The sequence below is a fragment of the Colius striatus genome, chromosome 12, assembly GCF_028858725.1.
Source record: "Colius striatus isolate bColStr4 chromosome 12, bColStr4.1.hap1, whole genome shotgun sequence".
Taxonomy (NCBI): Eukaryota; Metazoa; Chordata; class Aves; order Coliiformes; family Coliidae; genus Colius; species Colius striatus.
In genome coordinates, this window is record NC_084770.1 from 13089399 (window position 1) to 13114274 (window position 24876).

A 24876-nucleotide genomic window follows, 5' to 3' on the forward strand; every position below is an offset into this window, starting at 1 on the left:
AGTATGCACCCTGATGTGCACATTGTTTCAGTTGGGGGCATCATTAACCAACTTGAGACAACATACTGTGTAGACAGAACAGTCCATTCTACAGTCTCCATTGATTAGCCCACAGCCTGAGAGAACATCAATTAACACTGCAAACAATAAGCAAGAATAATTAATTATTGGTAGATTATGCTAGGGAAAATTTTGAATGTCTGCAACAGTGATGCAAAAAACTGAAATTACAATTGCTAATGCACGGAGCAAAAAAACACCTCATAAAAAATAATCAGATTAACTCACACAGATATGCAAAATTCAGAGGGACTGAACAGATGCTGTAGTTCTGCTTGGGAAACAATTGGATAAATCTGATTATTCCTGAAAAGTGCAGGTCTATCTAGACTGCATCAGCTGTTCATCTGGCCTCACCAGGTGTTGCTTATGATCTACTAAAAATCACATAAACTGGAGGAACAAGAATATGATTAAAAACACTCCTGAGAATAGCCCATCCTTGTAGATTTTCTGATATTAACACATTCAAAGAGAATATAAGATGTTTGCAGATTTAAGAGAAAGAGGCATAGAAAAAAAACATTTGCATTCGAAGTGGACATCATCTTCTAAAAAATGTTGATTGTTGCTTAAAGCAAAGAATGGCCTTCAAGGAATTGTTGGCATACCTTTTGATCCATAAGTCCATTGGCAGCACTGTGCAGATGTTGAACATAAGCCAGCATCATGCCCTTGCTGCAAAGGCAGCTAATGATTTCCTGGGCTTTATTAGGAAAATATCATCTGAGGGAGGTTATCCTTGCCCTCAGCACTGGTTTCCACCCTTATAGATATTCTAAAGCTGTCTGGACATTGTCTTGGGTAACTAGGTCTAGATGGTCCTGCTGAGCAGCAGTTTTGGACACAGTGAGCTCCAGTGGTCCATTCAAGACCCACCTGGACATGTTCCTATGTGACCTGATCTAGGTGAACCTGCTTCTGCAGGGGGGTTGGACTAGATGATCTCTAAAGGTCCCTTCCAACCCCTACCATTCTATGATTCGAAACTCAGCCATTCTGTGATAAATATGAAAAAACACAGAATGCTGTCTTCAGACAAAATGCAAGGGAGGATATGAGTCCTGTTGAAATCACTCTGAGACCATTTATCTTTGCTACTAATGGAATGAGTCTCATTAAAATGGTCTTTACAGGCAATGCAAAATGTTCTTTGCTAGCAACATTATATAAAGCTATAGAAACAGAACAAGTACAGTGATTAATGCTTATTAGGGATATCAGTAAAACTGATGGTTGCTATAAGCTTTTGTTTTAAGATGACTCCAGATCACAGAATACAGGAGAGATATGCTTCTGATGGACATTTATAGCAGTTTTACTCTTTTTTTTTTTTAATAACTGTTGGCAAGTCAAGTCTCCTGAAGTCTTTATGGGAAGACAAAACAGCATCAGTCAATAAAAACCAGTTCAAACGTATATATGCCACTATGTGGGAGTGTACCAACAGTGAAAATGCAGCAAGTAGAAAGCTGCCATCCATAGAGGGTCGTAAGACCTAACAGCCTAAAGACAGAGATTTTCAGAGACCACCATTGGAAGTTTGCACTTGAGGAGATACCAAGAACTGTGTTTTTTTTAACCTTGACTCAATGACTCTTCAGTTCTTTCTTGTGTTCTGGTTGTGTCATTTTAAAATCAACATGAAAATCATATAAGACTTAGTCCATGTCCATGTATTGTACAAATCTTTGATACTTTTTTAGTCATTAAATTATTTTTAAATCCCAAAATACTTGTGAGTTTATCAGAGAAGGAAAAATACTAGGCTAATTTTTTTTTCTTTCTTGCCACACAGAAGACTCTTCTATGTCATTAGTGAAGACAAATTTACATTCCTATTTAAAATAGCTAAAGATGACACAAGGATGTTGTTTCATTCTGCAAAATACAGTCAAAGGAAAAAAGTCAGCCAAAAGGCCAAAGGTTAAGAGGACAGCATTCAGTGACAGATCCAGAACTGTTTAAATATTGTAGAGATATTAATTTTAAAATAAAAGTCCAGAAATAGACATGGACTCCTTCTTTACAATTGTGTAAGAATGCGTATACAGTTTTGCAGTCTCAGTTCTTCTTGTCCAGATCCTAAAAGGCCCTGGACTTGTCTCAGGAATTCAAACTCACTACGCAGTTCCCACATTCACATTCTTGTTTTCTCAGTTCTCATTTGCGGCAGAGAGCAGGGCTGACTCCTAATCTACAAAGTAAAAAGCCTAATACAATTTGCCACATAGAAGCCCTCCCTAAAGTCCACTTTACTTGCAATTCTAAATATAAAAGTCCAAGCTAATTTAGAAAGCCTCCAAGAAGAAGTGATTTTCCTTGCCATTAGTAGGCACTTTTATGTTTCACTTATGCGGATGCTTTAAACTTCTTATAAGAGGTCTGAGTATCTCTTACCATTGATAATATCTGTCAGAGTGTGAAACCTCCTTTTTTAATGCTTATCCATCATTACAGAAGTCATTTCCAAACTTCAATATAGAATTTTAAGGCAAATAATTGCACCATGGTTGCTAAATTAAAATGTCTCAAATAGATACTGATACTGTAATTAATTTCTCTTTACAGTACGTGAAATTAAATTAAATACAACAGTCACAAGTTTTAAGTGTTAAATAGATATGTGCAGTAGGTATATTACTGTTTGGTCGCTACTGTCCTGAAAGATAACTATTATTTTACATCTTTTTGCCTGTTTAAATGCTATAAAGAGTTTCCCAGGTGATACGTGTCACATCCTTACATACCTTACCATTGTTGAAATTTTCAGTTACACGCTAGCACACTGCATATTTGTATCTATCAATAAAATCTATTGGTGGACTCTTACAGGGGGATCCAGGAGAAAAGGGGCCCCCAGGTCCTCCCGGAGCTGTTGGAATTCCACCTCTTCCTATAAAAGGTTAGAGCTAGTTTTAACTAGTCTTTTTGCTGTATAAAGTGTGTGAGACTTATTTTGCTAAGGTGTTTGAAAGTGATCACCAGGGATTAAGGGGACATGTGTTCCTAGTAGCCACACTGTGTGAGTGTTTGTGTCTCACTGATCTTACTGGAACTATGTTCAACATACAAGTTCCAGCTTAAATGTTTGCTTGAAAGATCTTTATGCATACAGCACTGGCTAGATATGCAGGTCTATCCCTAGTTATTGGACATATGCATGTGTTTTTAAAAGCTCTGAGAAATAAGCCCATGCTTGATAATGAATGGCAAATAAGAAAACCATCCTTCTTACTGTATTTTAGAGTTTGTATTTTCAGAACTGTCAAAACACACAACTTTCTACTACATAACAGGGGTCAAATCCTGGAACTAGTACTCCCAACAGAATACCATCAATCTTGATACTTTGCTACCTAAACCTTACTCTGGATTTTTATGTCGCAGCTCCCTTTATACCCATCTTTATAATCTAATTGGTTTAAAAGTCTGTGGAAGTTCTTATTTCACAGCAAAAGGCAGTGGAGAACAGCCAGGTACACTTCCTGGAAGGGACCTGCTTTGGCTTCTCACACTTGGGGAACCTATATTGTAAGAACATTAACAGACAATAACTAACATAAATTGGATTTCTAGTGCAGTAAATGCTGATCATGAACACAGAAGTAAGTTACAACACAACCCCAGTTCAGCAGAACCTCCCCATTAGAGGCCTGATCCAAAAAATCAATGAAATTTGTTTTCCATTGGCATCTGTGTGTTTCCAGCCCATACAATGGAAGACTTAACCCTATGCTTAATATCTCAAATAACATTTAAAGTAACATTTAAAGTTAATAATGTGCCTGGTGTGTGAGTGGATAAATTCTCCAGAATGCCTTTAGCAGAGTTGTTTAAAAACAAAACTACTACCAATTAGTATTTTTTTAATTTAATGAAACATTTTATATCTTACTCAGGGTTTTTCTTATTGTTATGTAATGGTATTTTTAAAATTTATTCACTTGAAAATCTACTGTTAAAAATTTGGATAATTTGAACTAGGATAATCCTGAAATCACCTCCCTGTGAGCACTGCCAAATCTGCATAACATGAGAAGTATGTTCATTTTAAATGCTACATGTATTGATTTGGGACAAACACTGAAATATGTACGCAAAAATAGTACTAGAGTGTGGCAATGAGTTAAAACTCTTTGAACCCATGAAATGGGCAGGAATCTGTAGAAAAGTAACCAAATCCTCCCACCTTAAAATTAAATTGTTACACTTTAAAAAATGCTTCTCAAAGGCAAAAAGAAGTTACTGTGGTTTATTTTTGTATTGTTCCCAAACTATAATTTTGGTTGCAGTTGAATTTAACTGTCAATTTGCACAAGGTATTCAATTCACATGTTTTTATAATTCCATGTAGGTCCACAAGGAGACCCCGGATTCCCAGGTCCTGCCGGTGATATGGGGTCAGTTGGACCAATTGGTCCTGCAGGCCTGCTAGGAATACCAGGAGATGATGGAACAAGTAAGAGGAATAGGGGATAAAATGTGAAGTATGTACCAGTAAGAGAGAATGCAACTAAAAGAAAACAGTTCTTCACTTGATGCAAGTCATCAACAGTAAGAATTTGAGCTCTACAGAGAGTTCAATAAAAATATTGTCTCAGTAATTAATGGCAAAAAAACACCCCAAAATGATCCAAACAGAACATTGGAAATTACTAGAAAAGGAACGGAATACAAAGCAGAATGGTACCATGACCTGTAAATCCATGGTAAACCTGTATCTGGAGTGCTTTGCTCAAAAATTCATGTTCTGTCTCAAAAAGGTATAAAGGAAAGTGCTCTATATGAGGAACTAGAATAACTGGGATATATTGAAAAGAGTGAATGGGGAGGAGGAAAAGGAGCAATTGAAGGTTTAAAGCAGGAGTATCTTTTCCTGGGAATCCTGGAAAACCTAATGATTTAGATTTAAGTCTTTGTTCTACAGAAGCTGTTCTTCAGGACAGTTCTATATGACCTGTAATTTCCTCTTTGATATCTTGTAACAATCGTTGCTCTGAAGCTGTATAGGCCATATACCATTCTCTTCCTTATAGGTCTACCTGGCCTGCCAGGAGTGAGTGGGGCACCAGGACCTCGAGGTTTTCAAGGTGACCCTGGTTTCCCTGGATCAGGTGAATCAATCCCAGGGAGACCTGGTTTTCCTGGACCACCAGGCCTACCAGGACAGCCAGGAAGACAAGGCTTACCTGGACTACCCAGTAGGTTCAACAGGAACTTACATGTCAAGAATATCATTCTACATATTAATAGTTTCATTGATTTTGTTGGTCCTACAAAAAGGCAATAGAGTTGAAAAGTAAATGTTGAAAGATATCTTGAGCTTTTCATGTGATATAGAAAATATATTTTTTCTATTAGTTGTCAGTCAGTGAGACTGCAAGATTTTCATAGTGATTTAAACCCACAATGCAACACATATGAAAAACATCCCTAATATATATATCAGCTGAAGTTAAACAGGAAGAAACTCAATTCATCATCCTTTAGTAAAGAAACAAGAGTCATAAAATTCTACAGTGGAAAAAGGAAGAAGTAGTGGCAATAAAAACAACGTGTCAGCATCAACTTGAGCCAGACTCACTCTTGTAGTAGAAGATCCCTTCCAACCCAAACCATTCTGTGATTCTATCATCTATAAGCAAAAACTTGTAAAGTATTTCATAACATCTCTAGCTTTTCAGGTGAGGGTATCAAGATAAGGGGGAGGAGAACACATGACCTAAGCTGTGGAAACAGTCAACATGGTTTATGCTAGCTGTACAATTTGTTTTTTCACAGGTGTAATCTGTACTGAGAGAGGGATCCCTGGAGAACCTGGGGCAAAAGGTCAGATGGGCCTTCCTGGAAGAAAAGGTGTAAAAGGACAAAAGGGTAAGTATGCCTGACAGCAACAATTTGAATATAAGACCTTTCCCAGATATGTCAGACATGAATTTCAAGAAATTTATGGTAACTTGGAGGATAAGGCCCATCAAAGTGTGGAGTTAAATGGCCTGTTGGCATTGGAACTGCTAAGTCAGTAGACTCAATTACTGGGCACTGTAAAAAGAGACTGGCATGCTTCACTCCTTTGGAAGATGCAAGGAAGTAAAATGGTCTGTGAACTACCCACACAGAAAAGAGCAGTGTTACTTTTTATATATGAATTTTGCAACTGTTTCAATGTAATTTTGACACATTCACATAGGAAATCAAGGCTTCTGCTCATGTAGTGCTGGTCCTCCTGGTCCCCGTGGTACGCAAGGACCTCCAGGTACTCAAGGACAGAAAGGACAAATGGGATACCCTGGAAGACATGGAGAGAAGGGCGATGCAGGCTTGTCTGGTGCGATGGGATCACCAGGGCTACCTGTGAGTAGTTTATGTGAGCTTCAGTAAATAAATAATATCAAGTTACCACTTACACATGAGGCATTTAAGCAGAGGGATACAGGAAAACCTATCTGAAAGTTTTATCCATTTTTCTTATTGCAGTCCTGTGGGAGGATGCTTTTATTAGCTTCTATCTGATTTCCCTTGTGGCAGTGAGCAGTTTTACAGTGAGGGACAGAAGCCTATGTTATGTTTGTAGGGTGGTCAGGAGGCTTAGGAAAACTAGTGTATGTTCATCTTTTTTTCTTTTGACTTGTTTTTCTTCTAGTTTTGAATAGCCATTGTTTTTCTTGAAAACACAGTAGATGCACAGATTGATTCACTGAAGATGCTTTTTTGGTTATTTGAAAGGAAAGCATTTCCAGCAAAATCTTATCAAGGCAAAGAATTGCATCATGTCAGCAGGTCAAGACAAAATTCATGTCAACAGCCCATCTGGAGAAAAAAGGAATACTTGATTTTATTCAGGCATTTCAAGTCATTTTTACTTCCTTTTTTAAGAAGTGATTTGAAAAGCTTAATTTATTTGATATACTTTATTTATTTTATGAGGCAATCTGAACAAAATGTAGTCTTTCACTCCCACAGAGTCTGAAAGGCGTTGCTATTTGTTAGCATTTATCCCATTACTATTCCATGTTAATTTACAATCTCCTGTTTTCAGTCAGTACTCAGCCAAAGTTTGTTCACAGCAAGGATCAGCTACTATAGGTAATTCCTTGGCTCTCTCTGACAAACATATCAGCAATGAAGCTGAAATAGAGTGAAAAAAAAACCCTTAATAGTTCTTAGAAGGAAATGCTACTATAACCATCAAAATGAAGACTTTTCATTTGCTGAAATATCTTCCTTGCAATATAAATTTCATTTAAAGCTCTTCAAGAGCAGAAACTAAATGAACTTCTTTGGTAGTAAAGATTCTGAGTACTAGAATCATTTGACATCAACATACAATGTTCATTTTTTCCTAAAATGAGTTTGTTCCAGTGTAAACAAATCTGACATCCATTTTTTTAATGGAAAAAACCCTATAAAGGTTTTTCACAGCAAGGTAGAGGAGAGTAGTTAAGAAATATTTGAAAGGTATCTTTAGGTCAGATATATATTTCTACTTTATAATTGTCTGTCAGCAGGATGAACAAACAAAATAAATGTGAGCTCAAGACCTATATATTTACAGGGTCAGTAATTTACTGTGTGATGCTTGTTGCCTAACTCGGTGAGACTAGCTATTACTTATTTTCTTTAATATGCTTCATATAGTTTATATTATTCCCCATAGTGAGCAATAATTCCAAACACCATGACTGCTTTAGAATACATGATAAAATGATTTTTTACTGGATTTGCTATGATTTTGTTCCACTAGTTCTGGTCTGACATGTGGACTGTACATCCAGGATGCTGCATACCAAAATACTGCCAAATAGAGGGGGAGGGGTTAATATACTTTGTGTGTGAGACCAATTTATTTGAAAATATATAACACTGCTGTATGCTTGGCTTTGTGACTATTCCCTTATAGGTTTTTTTTGTTTGTTTGAGGATTTTTGAGGTTTGGTTTTAATAGCAGAACTCATTTTCACATGAGGAATTGCTTAAAAGTTTCCAGAACATTTTCTTTCAAAAGAAAACAAAACCAAACCAAACCATTGTGAGACTGAAGGAAGGAGGTGGAGAGGCTCTGTCATTCTAGTTCAAATGGATTTGTTACAAGTTCAAATGGTTTCTTTTCATAAAATCCTAATATCTGAGCAGATTATGTGAGATTTCAATCTTTTGATTACTATTGAAGGTATGTTTTAGCTTTTGTATTCTGAAATAAAATTTAAAGCCTTGTCCCAAACACTTTCATGTTCTTAGGTTGCTTAAGTGAGAAACCACTACAAAGTAATTAGTTTGGAAATAAATAATTCACTTTGTTTCAGTAGTGCTTTGGTCTAATGAATTTCCTACATATATACTTTTTCTCATTTTTCTGCTCTCTTTTCTTCTCAAATATCTCATTTTGAGTTTCAAACACTAATAACTGGTCACTGCCAACTCAAAGATTTAGCCATTTTAACAAACAGTCACTGCTATTTTCAGAAACACCACATTTTTCAGAGGTCTCCTGCCTGTTTTGCAATTGTCAAGATTTATAGTCACTTCATAAATTTTATTTTATCCATCTATTTCTTAGGGAAAGATTTTGAATAAGACGAAATTGTCTAAATAATACCCCAGTTTTTCAACCTTCAGGGCTTCTAACTTCTGTGTATATTTCACTTGGTAAAACATACTTATCCACGTGTATGGTTGCAAGACCAGAACCTCACCAATGATGATACACAAACCACACTCTGCTTGGAGAAGTGAGTGCACAAATCAGTGCAAAAAGCATTTCTTTTCCCCTCTAAAGTGGTCAAGCCATAGCTTACTCTGACAATATCAGATACCTAACAAGACATAGATGAAATTTTTGGTTGACAGCTTTGTAGGCTTTCACTCAGCAAAAAAGCATCACTTACCTCCTGCTATGTTCACTTCTGGGAGGACAGCCTCATCCAGCAGTGACTGCTCTCCAGAGATTCCCTTCCTGCACAGCATCAGTGGATTGTGGGTTGAAGTCTGCAGGGGAAATAGTTTATGTATCATTTACATCTCCATAGTCTTGCATTTACAGCCCTAGATATGTTTGGCCACAGACACAATTCTTCTAGCATTTCAACTTCTTATAGTTCTGGATCTGGGCATTTGGCAGAGTCAGACTGAAAAAGCCAGGTGCTATTCACACACCTCTATAGATGTCAAAAGAGATAAGTGATCCTTTTTTTTTTTTCTTTGCTTTTTCTCTATAAGGGGACACCTGGTCCTGATGGACAACATGGTGAAAAAGGAGAGAAGGGTGATCCAGGAAGAGTTAGAATAAAAGGTAAATGCACATTTTGTCATTGGCCTTTTGTTTCCTATACAATGCCTAGGCAATAGTGTGAGAAAACCATATTCATCTCCTCTTTATTGAAGTCATTAGTTTAGTAAGTTCCTGAAGCCTAGAAAACACTTATATCCAAACTGCTATCATGGTACCATTGTGTTCATCCTCTTACTAAATACAAAATCAACACCATGTTTTATAGGATAATAATGCTAATAAATGAATTCTCATGTCATGTGATTGATAATCAGGGTGTTACAGAGGTCTGCATAGCAAAAACTAAGTAGAATACAGTTACTGTGAAAGCATGTAGAAATATGAAGCCACCTCCTGAAGTGTCATATGCCGATATCCCAGCTGTTACCTCAACTGAAACCACTAATGTCCTTCTTGGGGAAAAACTCAGTCTCAGTGGCTACTCAGATTCCTGCTCCTATTTCTAAAAATTACTCTTGACCAGGCATTGAGGAGAAACAATAGGCCACCAGTTGCACAACTTAAATTCCTGTAATTAAATAGATCAAAAGCTCTCTGCAGTTATGGTTATGGTTTGCGAAAGCAAAAGAAACAGGGAACAACAAATTACAGCAATCTGATGACAAAGCTTAGTTAGAAATGCTAAACTAGTTATTCAGACAAAAGATTGCCCGTTTTATTGTTTGTGAAAAGTTAGCTTAGCTTTGCATGCCTATGTTTCCTTTACAGATGTTGGAGCAGGGCAAAACAGTTGCTGTTTATTTGCAAAGGATTTCTTGACACAGCACAATGAATCTTTGAGTTAGAATACTTTTATTGTCTATGCTCTAATTTCATTTTCATAAATGTCAGTGCAAGATAAGAAAACCCTTTGGGGAATATTGATGCAAATATTCTGCATCATATGGTATTGCTATATCCTGATTGCACTGAAATCAAGAGTAAAACTCTGATTTCAATAGCAAAATATTTTCACTCTGTACATAGCATGAACAAAAGCCACATTCTTGTGGTGCCTGTAAACATGTCTTTTACAGAGAGACCAAGTTATTCCTTGAGGCGTCCAACCACGTACTGCCTTTCTAAGCCTAAAATAGCTCCTTAAGGAAATGTGAATTGAAGAGTGTGGAAGTTATCGTACAGATAATGCTGAATGGTTACCCAGCATTTACCTGAGCAGAAATCAAAAAGCCCCAAAACTTACTGCAAATACTATTTTTGTTTTCCAAATTGTTTTAAGGAGTAAAAGGTGAAAGAGGTCCTGCTGGGGTTCCAGGATTGCCAGGCCAAAGAGGTAATGATGGCAGAGATGGGGAACTAGGATTGCCTGGGGAAAAAGGAGCTGAGGTACATTTGACTTCTGTCAACTGATTTTAACCTCTTGAGTTCAGTTAACATACTTTCTTATGAAAGGTGAACTACAGAATGAAAAGCACAATTTTATTCCATATTCCTAGTAGATTAATCACTTTTGTAATTTTATATTAACCTGTATAAAAAAAGGTTGTTTTTATCTGTTGAACAATTGTTTCCTTGAGAGTAAAGCTATTTATTTTGGTATATAAATATAACTTATGCATGCACTGTGTGCCAGTAGTATGAGATCAGGAATTAAAAAAAGACCCCAAAATTCTACTCTTTGTTCCTAGTGCCCTTTACTAATAAAAAGTAGTAGCATCATCAATGTAGTCAATTATGGAAGAGTGGTTTCTCCAGATAATTCTCTAACATGGCTTTTGATAATCAAAGAGAAGAAAGAAGACAGGTCTTGTTATTACTTACAAACAATTTCTTTCTTTTAGGGTGATTCTGCAGTACCAGTGCCAGGTGATAAAGGGTTCCCTGGGGTCCCAGGACTTCCTGGGGTAAAAGGACAGATGGGATTGCCTGGTTTGGGGTTTCCTGGCCCTCCAGGAGTCAGAGGTAGCCCTGGAGACTTCGGTGATACTGGTAACGTTGGGCCACCTGGTCCAAAGGGACAAAAAGGTAATTTTCAATGTTTGCATTAAGAACCATATAAAATATAACTTTGGTAGGAAGCATTACAGTTTCATATGCATTATATACAGTATTTATAGTGAAAATAAATTTTGGCAAGCAGTGGTCATGTGAAACATGGCTACTGAAAGGTACAGTACTGTCAGCATTTAGCAGCAGACACTACTGACAATACGGATTTCCAGAGGCCTTATACTTGCAAAGTACCACTTGCACACTACCACAAGAATGATTTTCTGGAGTGAAGAGTATTCCTGAGTGTAAGGAATTGCAAGGTGATGCTCTTTTGCTGAAGGAGTAGGAATATACAACTCATACTTAAGGCTTGGTCTGGTTTTTGGTTATAAAAAATCCCTAACAAAATAATAAGAATTCTACACTGATAACTGTATCAGTGATAACTGAATCTAAAATGTACACAGCTGAAAATATTCTTTCTTGCAAAAGGCTTGTAAAGACAACTTTCTGTAAGGAGAAAAGAAAAATGTTTTGTCTTCACAGAATACAACTATAGTGCAACAATTTGAATCATTAACAGTGCTCTCTACAAAATGAATCTCAAGCAGAAAATATTTTCAAGTTCTCTATAAAACCTGAAATAATATGGAAATAACAATGTGCAACAACATTCCCTTCTTTTTACCTTTATTTTACATCTAGTTGGTTAGTCCCACAGAAATATTACAGTAAACATTCAGACTCCATTTATTCTAAAATCAAATAGGCCAGTTTCTTTCTCCCTCTTGCTTCAGGTGAGACTGTCTGCATTACGTTACCATATCCTGGAAATCCAGGTCCTCCAGGTTTTAAAGGTATTCCAGGTATGTTTACAGATGGGAGAATTTTTGGTTTTAATTGAAAGAGGTTTTAAGGTGCTAATTTAAAAAAAAAAAAAAAAGGTGTCCTACAAAGATTCACTAGTCTACTTTTTCAACAGATACATGTCTCAATATGTAGAACTGTAGGTATACAGGAATATACGAATCTAGTAGAATCAAGAGTCAGATAGCTACAGTTTACGTGATCAAAATGTTCAGGCTGCCTCCACAGAAATGACTAAATGCAGGTAGCTTGGAAGTCCATCCTGCCTCAATTAAAACCCATGAGAGTCTGTAAAATCTGCAGGTGGCTGGAGTTGGATAAGAGATAGACTATGTACATCTGGAGACTGGGGAAAAAAGGGTGTGTGAGGCAAAGATACGCTACAAGGATGGAATTCAGGAATTTAGAAACTATATTGCTCATGGCAAGTTGCAATTGACTCCTAAAATCTGAGTACTTACTGCCACTACTTTAACTTGTTCAACTTAATTTAAATTCTGATAAGTCATCCAGAAACTGGCAAAATGCTACTTGTGATCACCTCCAAAACACTTGAAATACAAATAGAGATACTGGACTTTCAAGCTGCTTAATATGGTATTACCCATCTCCCTGACATCGGTGTATACAGACATGAGAGAACAAGGATTGGTGTATTAAGCTCCTCTGCACCATTCCAGAAGCAGCATATAGCACAAGACAGTGTAAGAATTTGAGTTGACTCCTGTCATTTACTAGGTTAATATTGTTGATGTCTTGTAACATTAAAATGTTACAGTTGTGGGCTTTTTTCTGATCTGGTACTTTGCAGTCTGCTGTTTATGGATTAGGAAACAAGTCTATTTAGAAAAACAGCAACCATGCATTTGGTTGTGACTTGGGTGGTGGCTTTTGTCCAAAATGTTATCAGCAGATGAAATGAGCTTGCCTTCAAAGTGCTTGAATTTGCATAGGATAAAGATGCAATACTGTTTCCTTGGGTAACACATTTTAGAGCTGTGTTGGGGTTTGGATATTTTGGGTTTTTTTACATAATTTCTTTTTCCAGGACCAAAGGGTTTAAAAGGACTCCCTGGTCGTCCTGGACCAAATGGCTTTGATGGGCACAAAGGCTATCGAGGCAGGCCAGGAGCAGGAATCCCTGGGCCAGAAGGTAAAATGTGCTTTTCTTAATCCAGGAGACCTGCTGGACAAGCTGTAAGGCACAGATGCAAGTGAAGATAGAACATGGTAGAGCAGAATAGGAAGCACCTTTCATCAGAAGCTAAGGGAAGAGGAATCTTTACCAGTTTCCCTTTCTTTCCCCCAGCACTGCAATAACCTAAAGTTCAGTGACTAGAGAGGAAGTTTTCTCAGAACATTGGAAACAATTAGTTTCATTTTAGCAAAGGGATTGAACTGGACAAGGGTGACCATAGACAAGGTGGATGCTGCTCCAAAGAAAACCACTGTCATTTCCCACAGGAGTAACTCCCTCCTCAGTCCTCGTGTATCATTAGTTGTATGAGAAACCTGACGTTTAATGTACAGTGTTATTTTTCTTTGCAAAGTGATAATTTAATTCTGGTTAAATTTCCATTGTAATATTCTACAGTTTGAGGAGGAGGGGGAACCTCAAACAACTTCTGAATTTTGCCCTGTTTGTATTTGAAAATCATATTAACAGGCTTTCAAGGTGAAGCTGGTGATCCTGGTGACGAAGGTGAAAGAGGATCTACAGTCGATGGTATAAATGGCCCTCCAGGCCCACCTGGCAGAGATGGTCAGAAAGGTGTTCCAGGTGATACAACATATGGTCCTCCAGGAATCCCAGGCAACAGGGGGCTGCCAGGACAGCCTGGTGCACAAGGAGCAAGGGGTGATCCAGGCGTTCCTGGGTTTCAAGGTATGAGGCATGTTTTTTAAGCATTCTGATGTGTTTCAAAATTACAATTAGGAGCTCTGAGAGATGGTGAGGAATGAAACTAAAACATTTCACTTTTTTGTTTAATAACAACATTTGTGTTATTTTGGTTTTGTTTCCAGGGCAGCCTGGTACCCCAGGATTTCCAGGTGCCAAAGGTTTCAGAGGCCCCGAAGGTGATATAGGTGCCCCAGGCTGTCCAGGCTTACCTGGTCCACCATGTGACACGGGCTTACCAGGGCCACCAGGACTCACAGGTGTCATGGGCCTGCCAGGGCATCAAGGTACACCACATCCATCAGGTTGCCTCACAGCTCTAAGCTCTGCGCATCTTTTCTTGCAGATTTAGTCACGTGATTTTTGTGCCTGGCATGGCAAATGTTTCCATAGCAGCTGCTCATTAGTGGAAATGTACTCAGTGTTTTGCACATTTCCTTAAACTCAGGGAATGTATATTGTGCATCTCAGATCTTTCCCAGTTTTCTTTCCTTTTCCACACTCTTCCTTAATTGGCCAAATTACAGTGTTCATTGTGTCAATTAATAAATACAAGAGTTATCTCTTATTCCGTTGTGCTCATCAACTTAACTGAGCTCCTGTCTTTACTGTGATACTTTTATATTCCTTATTCTCAAATGGAATTGTTATTTAGGGAGAGCAGTAGACATATATAAAAAATATTTACAGATTAGTAGGGATTTTTCACAGGACAATTTGACTAATATGTCTGGCACTAAAGAAATACAAGAAAAGAAACATTCCAGGTGAGAAATGTAGGACTCTAGCATGGTAGCAAAGTTTCCAAGTTATCTTGCCATGTTTGATCGAATTTGAACTTATACCAAAATCTGTCACTTTCTATTTTTTATATACAATTGCTGAACCATTTTCCTGCATTCACATACATAGATTAAAGCTCTTTTTCTCAGGCTTACCAGGCTTTAAAGGTCAAAGAGGAGACAGGGGCCTAGCTGGGCCACCTGGAATCAAAGGTGTCAAAGGTTCTCCTGGATCACGAGGTGCCCCAGGTCTTCCAGGCTCCCGAGGGCTTCCAGGACTTCCAGGCAATAGAGGACCACCTGGGTTCCCAGGACAAACAGGTACATTAAACATCCTGCAAAACATCTCATCTATTGCTTCTCTTGCAGAGGGAGCTATTTCTACTGTTGTTAAAGCAGTACACAATGATTTCCAGTAGCCACGTGCAAAATCTGGTGGTAACTCAGACTATGCATTGCATATAAGATGCGTTTGGGATAACTGCTTTAGTACTTATTGTAAATTGCCAAGGAGTGGCAGCAGGGAGGAGGAAGATGTTTGCTTCAAGGCAGTCTGGATTTCAAGACAAATTTGACCTTGGCTTGAAGCCATACTGCATCTATTGGTTCTCTAGCTTTGGTGATTTCCTAAGGAGTCCTTCTCAACTTCCTGCCTTTTGCTTTATATATAACAGCAACCTCATAACAGACTGAATATGTCAATAAAGCATTGTAATATTACCAGGAAGCAAAGGGATTCAAGGACCCCAAGGATTCCCAGGACTCCCAGGAACACAAGGCCCAATGGGAATCTCTGGTGTAAAAGGTGAAGAAGGAAATATGGGTCCACCTGGGCCTAGTGGAGAATGTGGGGATATGGGAATAAAAGGTTTGTAAAAATCCCCTTCCCTCTGTAGTTATGTTACTGTTAGTTTTGTTACTACTGTGCTAGGAATAGGTTTACTTTGTCATAAGTGTCTATTCACATCTATTTTCAGACATATTAAATACTAGTATTTAGTATCCAGTTATCTCACAAATACATAATGAAAAATAACTACAGAAGAATTAATTCCACTCAGATCAATAGGTACATTTACCACTAAGTCAAGCAGAGTAGGATCACTTATTCAAACCTTGAGTTTTGTCCTGTATACACCTGAAGCTTTAGATTTTTCAAGTTTTCTATCGTATTGCCTCTGTTCTTCAGTCTGTGTAAAATGTACAGGAAATAATCTCTCTAATATTAATATAAGAGAATAATCACCTCCAAGGTGCAATCACAGGCAGTACACTGTGGAGTGGACAACGTATTTGCCATCTCTCATATTCCAGACCAGCAGGGAATAACTCAGATTTAACATCACCTGGGTTACCACTGAAGTAACTTAAAAGCAAGAGGAGGTTAATAAATTGTGTTAGCAGTGAGCCTGCTGAAACAAGAGAGAATTGCATTAGTATTTGAAGGTTTTTCTCTGTTAGGGAAGTCTTCATGAAAATTAACTTTCATTCATGACGTGTCAGTCATGAGGATTTACTTACACCCCATATGTTTGGCTCAAAGGTGAAAGAGGGCCTGCAGGAGACAGTGGCTGCATTAACATCCGTCTTGAGAAGGGACAAAAGGGGGAACCAGGGTTTCCTGGTGAGAACGGAGTTAGAGGTGAAAGAGGTAAGTTCATGAAACCTCACACACATCACATTCATCTGACAGAAATCACTGGTCTTTTTCACGGTTTGGACTCGTAGCTGCAGTAACATCCAGCAACCTTATTGTGTTTATAGATTCTTAACCAGCAGGCTGGTTTCTTTGGACACTTACCAAGGCAGTATAAGTGTGAAAGCATAGCAGTAGTCAAAATAAGTGTCAAATAATGGCTTGACTGTATTGGTCATTATCTTGTTCTGCAATTAACTTCAGGTGAAAAAGGCAATACTGGTTTTAGAGGCACTCCAGGATTTCCAGGGAAGAATGGTGTCCCAGGACTGCCAGGTGGCCAGGGGGACACTGGACTGATGGGGTTTCCTGGATCACGGGGATTCCCAGGACCAAAGGGCTCTAAAGGAATTGTGGGTTTTCAAGGACAACCAGGTGACCAGGTAAACAAAATGGAAGGGAAATGTCACAGACTTTCTATTATCTCCTACCTCCAAGAAGGGTGGAGGGATGAAGGGTACTTCCATTGTACTTACCCATTAGATGTTCCTCCTGAGAATAGACTGTCAGTATCATAGCAAAAGTAAATTCCTTAATGCAATACTTCAATGCTTTGGCTACAGTTCCTGCTAAAATGTTATCAGTCAGTAAAGGGCCTTTCCCCTTGCTGCATGTCTTGATTTTTTTTAATTGCCACTTGGTGTAAGTCCAGGCTACTCTGCACTAATTAGAGGGGAAAAAAATGGATGCACAGTCACGTCTTTAGTATTATTCCTAAGAACAGATTGACAAATCACTTACTGCAGAGATCATAACATAGCAGCAGCACAAGTATGAAATGAATATACAGCTGCTTCATCAAATCTTGCTATGTGGAGCAGCCAAGCCAATGGACAAGGCAAACCAAGTCTATGTCCATACTGACAACTTAGACCAAACAGAACCCAGGCAAGCAGGATTGTTCAAGAGAAAATACACAAAACCACATATATATCACATATGGAAATCAAGTAAAATTCATCACTGGCCTGTATATTAGGCAGACAGGCAGTGAGGTTACATGAAGCATAAAGCACAATTCTTTTTTTGGTAAAGGGACATATCTTGGCTTGGCTCGTCTTATATTTCTTTGAAGAGATAATCTGTGTTTTGATGATTCTAAGTCGTTATTCAAAAGAAAATTGAGAGATCTCTGTATTTTTACTGTTACATCACAACATATTTATAGTTAACATTTATAGTAAATTTTGGGTAACAAACCATAGTATTTAGTAAATTTTTATCAAATTACTGAAGCCATCTGTGGGGAACTTAAGTTGTTCAAGCCAAGAGTTAGCATAAACCACAAAAGCACAAATTTGAAATGATTAGCAAGTCTAATCTACAGTTTCTTGGAAGTGTTAGTGGTCAGTGTTAGATGTGTGACAGACAGCATGTTTTTCTGTTGAGCTTAAGGTACAGTTTTGCTATTCATATTGATTGCTGGTCTATTTACCAGCATAACAGAACCAAATGCTTTCTAAAGGTCCCTTCCAACCCCTATCATTCAGTGGTTCCATGATTCTATAGATCATTCCTGCTACACATATCACATGTCAAACATTTATATTTTGCTTTTAAAAACAGGGTGACATTGGCTTCCAAGGAATCCCTGGAAATCCAGGACTAACAGGCCAGAAAGGATCTAAAGGTAATGACATGCTTTTGAAAAGAGCAGTATTATTAGGATCTGTATGCTCTGATAGATGGCAAGTACTCACTAGAAAAGGGAAAACAGGGAAGAAATGAAGATCATTCAAACTGGAATGTCATTAGAAACAAGTCTGACTTACATAAAGGCAAAATTTGCACTTCAATATATTCTTTTAGAATTTGTTCTAAAGTAGGTCTTACTAATTTAGAAGATACATTTATGTCAAATTTCATAGAGTTTAAAAAATCCAAATGCACCCACTCTCATGGATCTGTAAAATTTGTCAAATCAAATTAGAGCAAATGAAATCCTCTGTGGTATTGCAGTATATTATACAGATATGTGGAATTTTAAAAATATTCCAGCATTACTTTCCTTTTGTTTTTCACCACTCACTTTTGAGTGTTCTGCAGGCTGTGATTTTTGAATTCTTGGAACTCCTGAAAGTGGAGCATAACAAATGAGTCAGAGTTCATACATTTGCATTCAACATTATTCAGTTGGAAATAAGAAGTTTTGGGTTTTTTTGCATCAGTTTACTCTGAAATATTTTTCTAAAATATTTAGATATTTTAAAAGTGTTTCAAAGAAATACAAAATGGTGTCATCCATCATATCCCAGATTTCCTTGGAACAGGATTTTAATTCTAATAAATAACAGAAATCATTGCCTGGAAAAAAAACCAAAACATTAAGGGGACAAGAGAAATTCTTTTCTCAGTTACATTTTCCATGTCTTCAATAATTCAAAACCTTCTCATCCAGGGAGGGTATTCACACAAAAAAGTAGAGAACAATACTCAATATAAAGAAAACAAATTTACTGGACAAGTTACCCTTAAAACTAAAGCAGGAAAGAGCCAGTAAAGCACAGGGGATTTCTAGTAACACTCAACTTGATATTTCCTCTTAACTCTGCACAGCAAAATCAGACAAGCTGGAGATCGCTTGAATAGGTAGCAGAGGCCAGACATTTGTACAGACAATATAAGGCAAAATTGATGAGAATGATTGGTTCTGTAAAACAGGGATTTCAGCACAGACAGAAAGACGAAGGTGATGGCTTTAAGCTCCCAGCTGATTCCTACAGTGTCTTTACTAAGTAAATACACTCATGCTGTTTTGATTTGACACAACCTCACAAACTTATATAAGATATTGTCTTTAGTAACATGTTATAGGGAATGTATACAACCTCCTTCATTTTCAGTATGGCCTGTCAGTATTGGGAAAGTTCCTATAAATTCTGGTTTTCTTCTTTTTCTCATTAGGGAAATTTACATGAATACTGCCAGGAGTCCTACTAAACAGACTGAGTTAGTACTTCAAGACAAAGCCGAGCTGACAGACAATTTGCATGTGCCAAAGCATTTTTCATTCTGTGTTCTCTCAGTCTCCATTACAGCAGTTAATATCTATGAGTAAATTACTTGATCTTACAAAATTATCTAGTGTTAGTTTTGTTGATGAAGAGGATTCTTGGGTGAAAATCTTTTTACCTCAACAGGCAAGAGAGGTGACCCAACTCTTCTGCTTGGTACAAATGGTCTAAAAGGGCCTCCCGGAGATCCAGGATTACCAGGTACCTCTGTCTGCTTGAAGAAGAAATTGGACTTCAGAACTAATTTTCTCTTGCTTTAGTTAGCGAAGAGTGAGCTCTGCTTCCTGTGCAAATTGACCTGTATTTTCTATAATTACAAACCCAGGGCCTGGAGAAGCAGCATAGTGTGCATTGAGGCTAACATGAACATAGGAGGTAGAGTCTAGTGTTGTCTAGGTCACCTTACTGAACTTTCCTATTTTTAAAGTAAAAATGGGCAACTTTAAACAAGTAAATGCTAGAATTTATATATTTTTTTTTTCCTTTAAGGACTCTGTGGATCCCCAGGAGAGAAGGGTTCACCAGGTATCCAAGGGCAACCTGGAAGACCAGGATCCAAGGGTGACCCTGGATACCCAGGAATACCTGGATTTCCAGGTAATGCCAAAGTTTAAAAATAGTTCTAGGTAACAGCATAAAAGTGATATGGAACAGAAAAATGCAGATGAGGAGGCACCACTGTGGAGGAGGCTAGAGAAATGAGAGATTATAGGAAGGCATGTATTGAAAGCTATTTCAGAATGTATAGACAGCAGCAATAGTCTGCTCAGAGTCTGAGAGCAAGGTTTGTCCATTCTTCCTGTGTTCCCAGAGGTGTCTGTGATGGCTGCAGTGTGCTGCAGAGCATGAAAAAAAGTCATCAGTTTAATAGATTTGCATATTCACCTGTTTATTTATTTATTTCCCCACTCTCAGGAGCTACAGGTCCTCAGGGATTGCCAGGAGAACCTGGAGAAAGAGGGAGACCTGGAATTTTGGGACCTCCAGGATTGCAAGGATTACCTGGATCCCCAGGCAGAAAAGGTAAACGGTATACAGTGAAGCTCTACTGGAACTGTAACAGCATCCGACATAAATACCCTTTTAGCAGTGAAAATGAAAAAGGCCTAATTGTGAGCATGATTTTGATTCTGTTTTCTCTTAAACTACTAGAATTAAGGCAGTTCCTATCACCTTTGCCAAGTAACATAAATGCTACTTCAGAAAATTGGGCTATGATGTAAAATGACTAAAGAAGAAGGTAGAAACAGATTCTGGCTCAGCTGATGTGACTGAGAACAGAAGTACAAAAAGGACTTTGCAGTAATTCAGATATTTCACTTCAGTTACACTGTGTTCTACCTTTTCACCATGGAGTGCCACTGTTACTCTACAGAACCAGCAGATTGCTATGGACAGTTTTGTCTTACCAATTTGTTTTAACAAATCGTGATAGGTAACTTGGGTTGTTTTTTATTGTTTGCTTGTTTTGTTTTCTCCAAAACTTAATTTTGGGTCAATTTACTGTAGAAACATTTCTTCCAAATCCTAATTTACCCTTCTCACAACGACTGTTCTGTTTAGATTGAACAGCAGTTGTTTTTGTTGGAGAACTTTTACTATACTCACAATGATATACTGAAATTATAAGTTACTCTACTACTTCATAAAGAAAGGTAATCAGCTATGCAGTTTCTGTCCTCTCTCTGTTATAGTCTGCTTCATAACCAGTTCCTGGACAGGAAGAATAATATTAGTGACCTATATACAGAAATCACAATAAAGTAACACTTGGGCTATGATAAATGGTTAGAGAGGACAATGGATTTAACTTTTTCCAATGCAGTCAAGGACAACTTGAGAGGGTTTCTTAGAAACTACTGAAAATTTAAATGAAAACTGGAAACCATTTATGATTATTTGGAGTAAATAAGTGATGTTGATTTAAACTGTCATGACAGATTCCTTGCTGGTGCATAATCTGCAAAAGAACATTTCACTGTTTAAGCAATATTTGCTGTAACAAAGGCAGAGATCCACAGTGACAGTGATGTCTAAGTTGAGAAGGGTCCAAAAGAAAGAGGCATTTGACTGCTGAAAACTTCCTAGTAGCAGGTAGACACTTTCCTTCTTGTCCTAAGTGGCAAGGCACATCTATATTGTGCAGAAGTTATCCCACGTCCTGCACAGGAAACTTAACAAATTAACACACGTGCTGCAGAGGGAAAAGTTCAGTTCCAAATGGCAATTCATTAGAGACCGAGTTGCCTGGTATGCCTTAGGATTCTATATATTGCCAGTATAGTTGAAAAGAGGGTTAACACCTTGGAAATGATACCCAGCAATGAAAACCGAATGGAATTTGTGTTCCAATTCAATGGGAGAATATAAATTTTAATGCTATTTTCAGTAAATATTGTTGCTAGCTTAGAAGTGAAATGGGTAATTGGCTGTTTATAGCCAACTGCTTCTCATGTACACTAAATGTCTTGTGCCTGAAGAACTTCTAGATTAAAAAAATTAAACAGCATCTACCAAAGTATAATCACATTTTCCTTATTACAAAGATAGTTTCACCAGTTAAGAGCTTAGTCTGGCAAGCTTTACATGTGTGAGTAATTCTTGATGAAGCAAGTACTATTAAGAATATCAGCAGAATTATTTGTGTGAGTAGAAGCTGAATTGGTCTGTAAAATACAGAAAGAGTGGTTCATGCCTAGGTCAGCCAATTCAGCTGTACCTAGAAATATGTTACTATAGCAATCCAAAATTCTAGAATTGCAAGTGCTGATATTATAATGGATTGTTGGCAAATGTGTCAGAAATTCCCTGGAAAGGAAGTAAACCAAGCCATCAATCTTGATTGAATAAGCTAAAGATGAAAAAAGTTTTAAATGGTGACCTGGGTGCCAAAAATAGTCAGGAGTTCATAATAATTTTAAAATATCATTGTTAAATTCCCCAGATTGTCATGCAACTCTCACATAAATTTGTAAGTGGGAACACGCCCAAAGAACAAGCAGGCGACAGAAAAAGGACTGAAACTTAGAATGAAAAGTTAAAGAGCAGTTAATTAAGGACACAGAAGACATTACAGGTTGGATTACTAGTACATCCCATTTTATAAAAGGCATTATACAGAGAGTGTACTAACAATGTCTTGGAGGTTTTCAGTCAATCTTCTGGATTTAAAATAGACTGGTGTTTCCTACAGCCTGGATTTTTTTTTCCCTTTTTTTTCAGTCCTTTATTAAATATTAACTTAAATAATTCAACAGTTTATGATAACAATTACTATTTCTGGTGTGTCTGTTAGAGAACTGTAGTGCCCTTTTATTTTTCCCTTTCTCAGATGATCCATCTTTGAGCTAGGGACCTTTACATTTGGCAGATGAAGCAGTTAAAGGGCATTTATGTTGCTTTTCCTACAGCAATTTATCCTTGCCAAATTTGACCAGCTTCTAAACTTTTATTAAAATACTAATCCGTTCATATGTGCCTAAGTAGAGCAATAAATCCTATGATTCGTGCCCTGGTTATACAGCAGATTTGCGTGCTGCGGGACATGCTGGGATCAGGCACAGGAACTGAAACAGAGAACCTGTATCTTCTATGCCAGGAAGGAGCTAGACAGGGAGGAGACAGAAAGATAATTCAAACATGTGGGAAAAAACCACTGGAACTGGACTGGGAATCCTACATGACAGGGAGAGGAGCTAGTGGGGAAGGAAATTAGTTAGGGATAAGGAAAAAGGTGGTAAAGAGACAGGAAGAGGCACTGGCAGTACTGTTGAACTTCTTGGTAAGTGTTCACTCTAACCTGACATTTTCTGGAGCAAGAAGCATCCCAAGTCTATCACAGTATTACAAAAATTCTTGAAACTGAACAGCACAAAGTCTTTGAAGACAACAGATCTGTAATTAAGATCTATACTGACAAGTGATAGTACAGAGCAGCTTTGTCGCTGGTGGTTTTCACTAGGCCAGGCTGAGCGTTCATGGTAGTCAGATACAAGTTTTGCTTTATAATCTGTACTCTTTTTAAAATTGATAAAATGCAATAAATAAAAACACAGATGGCATTTTTTAAAAGCTGAACTACACTGAGATGGTGTTTGTTTGCAGTGGAGGGTAAAAATATCCCCATGTGATTAGCACTCCATAGTTTCCTAAATTGTATAGACAAGATATCAAACATGAAGAGGTATGCTGATTACATGCAGATAGCAGCCTGTCATCTACTAATAAGAAAAGATTTCAGATAGAGGATTTTTCAATAGCATAACATAGCTTGCTGTGTGAAACCTGCAGGACCAGGGAAAAGAAGCCAGGTGAAAATTTCGCATCTTTCTAGTGCAGCTAGGTGAAGTTGCACTTGTTTTTGGAACAGGAACTGTACAGAAGTTCCAGCTTTACAGTTATTTCAGGTAATGTCTGCATCCCAGTCACCTGATCATGTAGTGATAGCACAGCTAACTTTGGAGTAGCTAGTCTCATATAGCAGTAGCAGCCACAGCTACAAGGTTCACTAGAGAGTAAATTAGCCTTCTCACTGCTAGCTGCAGTCTAGAAATATCCAAGGGATTAAAAGGTGTGTTTTCTGGTTGCTTTGATCTGAAACTGTACTATGACTGCTACTTTCAGATTTTTCACACTTTCCTTTACAAAAAGGCTGCACTCAGGTGCAATGGGATCTCATCTTCAGTTGCCAGTAAGAGTCCAATTCAGCAAATACCTTGTATTGACCCAAGATGTGTTTTGAGAAAAAAATGGCATAATTTTTGATTGTGACTTCAAAGGATTATTATGGCACCCAATCATGTCTATAATACCTCCTCAGGTCCTCTTGGACTGCCCGGACTGGATGGCTTGCATGGATTAAAAGGTCAAAAAGGTTCTGCAGGAGCTCCAGGTAAAGAAGGGAAATAGCTTTGTGGGACAGAAAATCTCCTCTTAAATGACTGAATGTGCAAAGAACAATGAGCATTATTTTGTATTTGCCTTGTCCAGGGGATACCATTAGGGCACAGAAAACTTTCAAACGGAATCTGAAGAATGCCTAATGACACACCTGCAGTTATTTGTAGGGAAGCTTTACAACTTCCATTACTCATATATTCTTGGTGGAACCTTACAAGGCTGTTTATAAAACAAAAATGTTGCAGATGATTCAAAGGAGAGCCAAGTCTCCAGGTTTTTATGTGTAAGAGATAAAACTAACAAATTAAAAGGAGACTTATGAAATCCCAGCCCCATTAAAGTCCACGGGAGTTGTGCCACAACCTTAAGAGGAACCTGGATTTCACTCACACTGATATATTTGCTTCTTTCAAAAGGTGCTTTTGAAGCACTAT

At 37.8% G+C, this 24876-nt stretch overlaps 1 protein-coding gene across 4 annotated transcripts in view; it reads left to right on the top strand.

The window, feature by feature from the left end:
• The window catches only part of COL4A4 (collagen type IV alpha 4 chain), a 72683-nt gene that overhangs the window by 33898 nt on the left and 13909 nt on the right, over nt 1-24876 (top strand). For 3 of the 4 annotated variants that reach the window (XM_062005571.1, XM_062005572.1, XM_062005574.1), the window contains 21 exons: nt 2896-2965; nt 4418-4522; nt 5100-5264; nt 5845-5937; nt 6254-6417; nt 9280-9352; nt 10572-10678; nt 11134-11317; nt 12082-12150; nt 13200-13304; nt 13818-14036; nt 14177-14338; nt 14984-15154; nt 15558-15701; nt 16377-16484; nt 16734-16912; nt 18096-18159; nt 19670-19744; nt 20033-20140; nt 20459-20566; nt 24363-24434. In XM_062005571.1, the coding sequence (XP_061861555.1) occupies nt 2896-2965; nt 4418-4522; nt 5100-5264; nt 5845-5937; nt 6254-6417; nt 9280-9352; nt 10572-10678; nt 11134-11317; nt 12082-12150; nt 13200-13304; nt 13818-14036; nt 14177-14338; nt 14984-15154; nt 15558-15701; nt 16377-16484; nt 16734-16912; nt 18096-18159; nt 19670-19744; nt 20033-20140; nt 20459-20566; nt 24363-24434 (2545 nt within the window). The remainder of the gene's footprint in view (nt 1-2895; nt 2966-4417; nt 4523-5099; nt 5265-5844; nt 5938-6253; nt 6418-9279; nt 9353-10571; nt 10679-11133; nt 11318-12081; nt 12151-13199; nt 13305-13817; nt 14037-14176; nt 14339-14983; nt 15155-15557; nt 15702-16376; nt 16485-16733; nt 16913-18095; nt 18160-19669; nt 19745-20032; nt 20141-20458; nt 20567-24362; nt 24435-24876) is intronic. The other variant, XM_062005573.1, reaches the window with a different exon arrangement.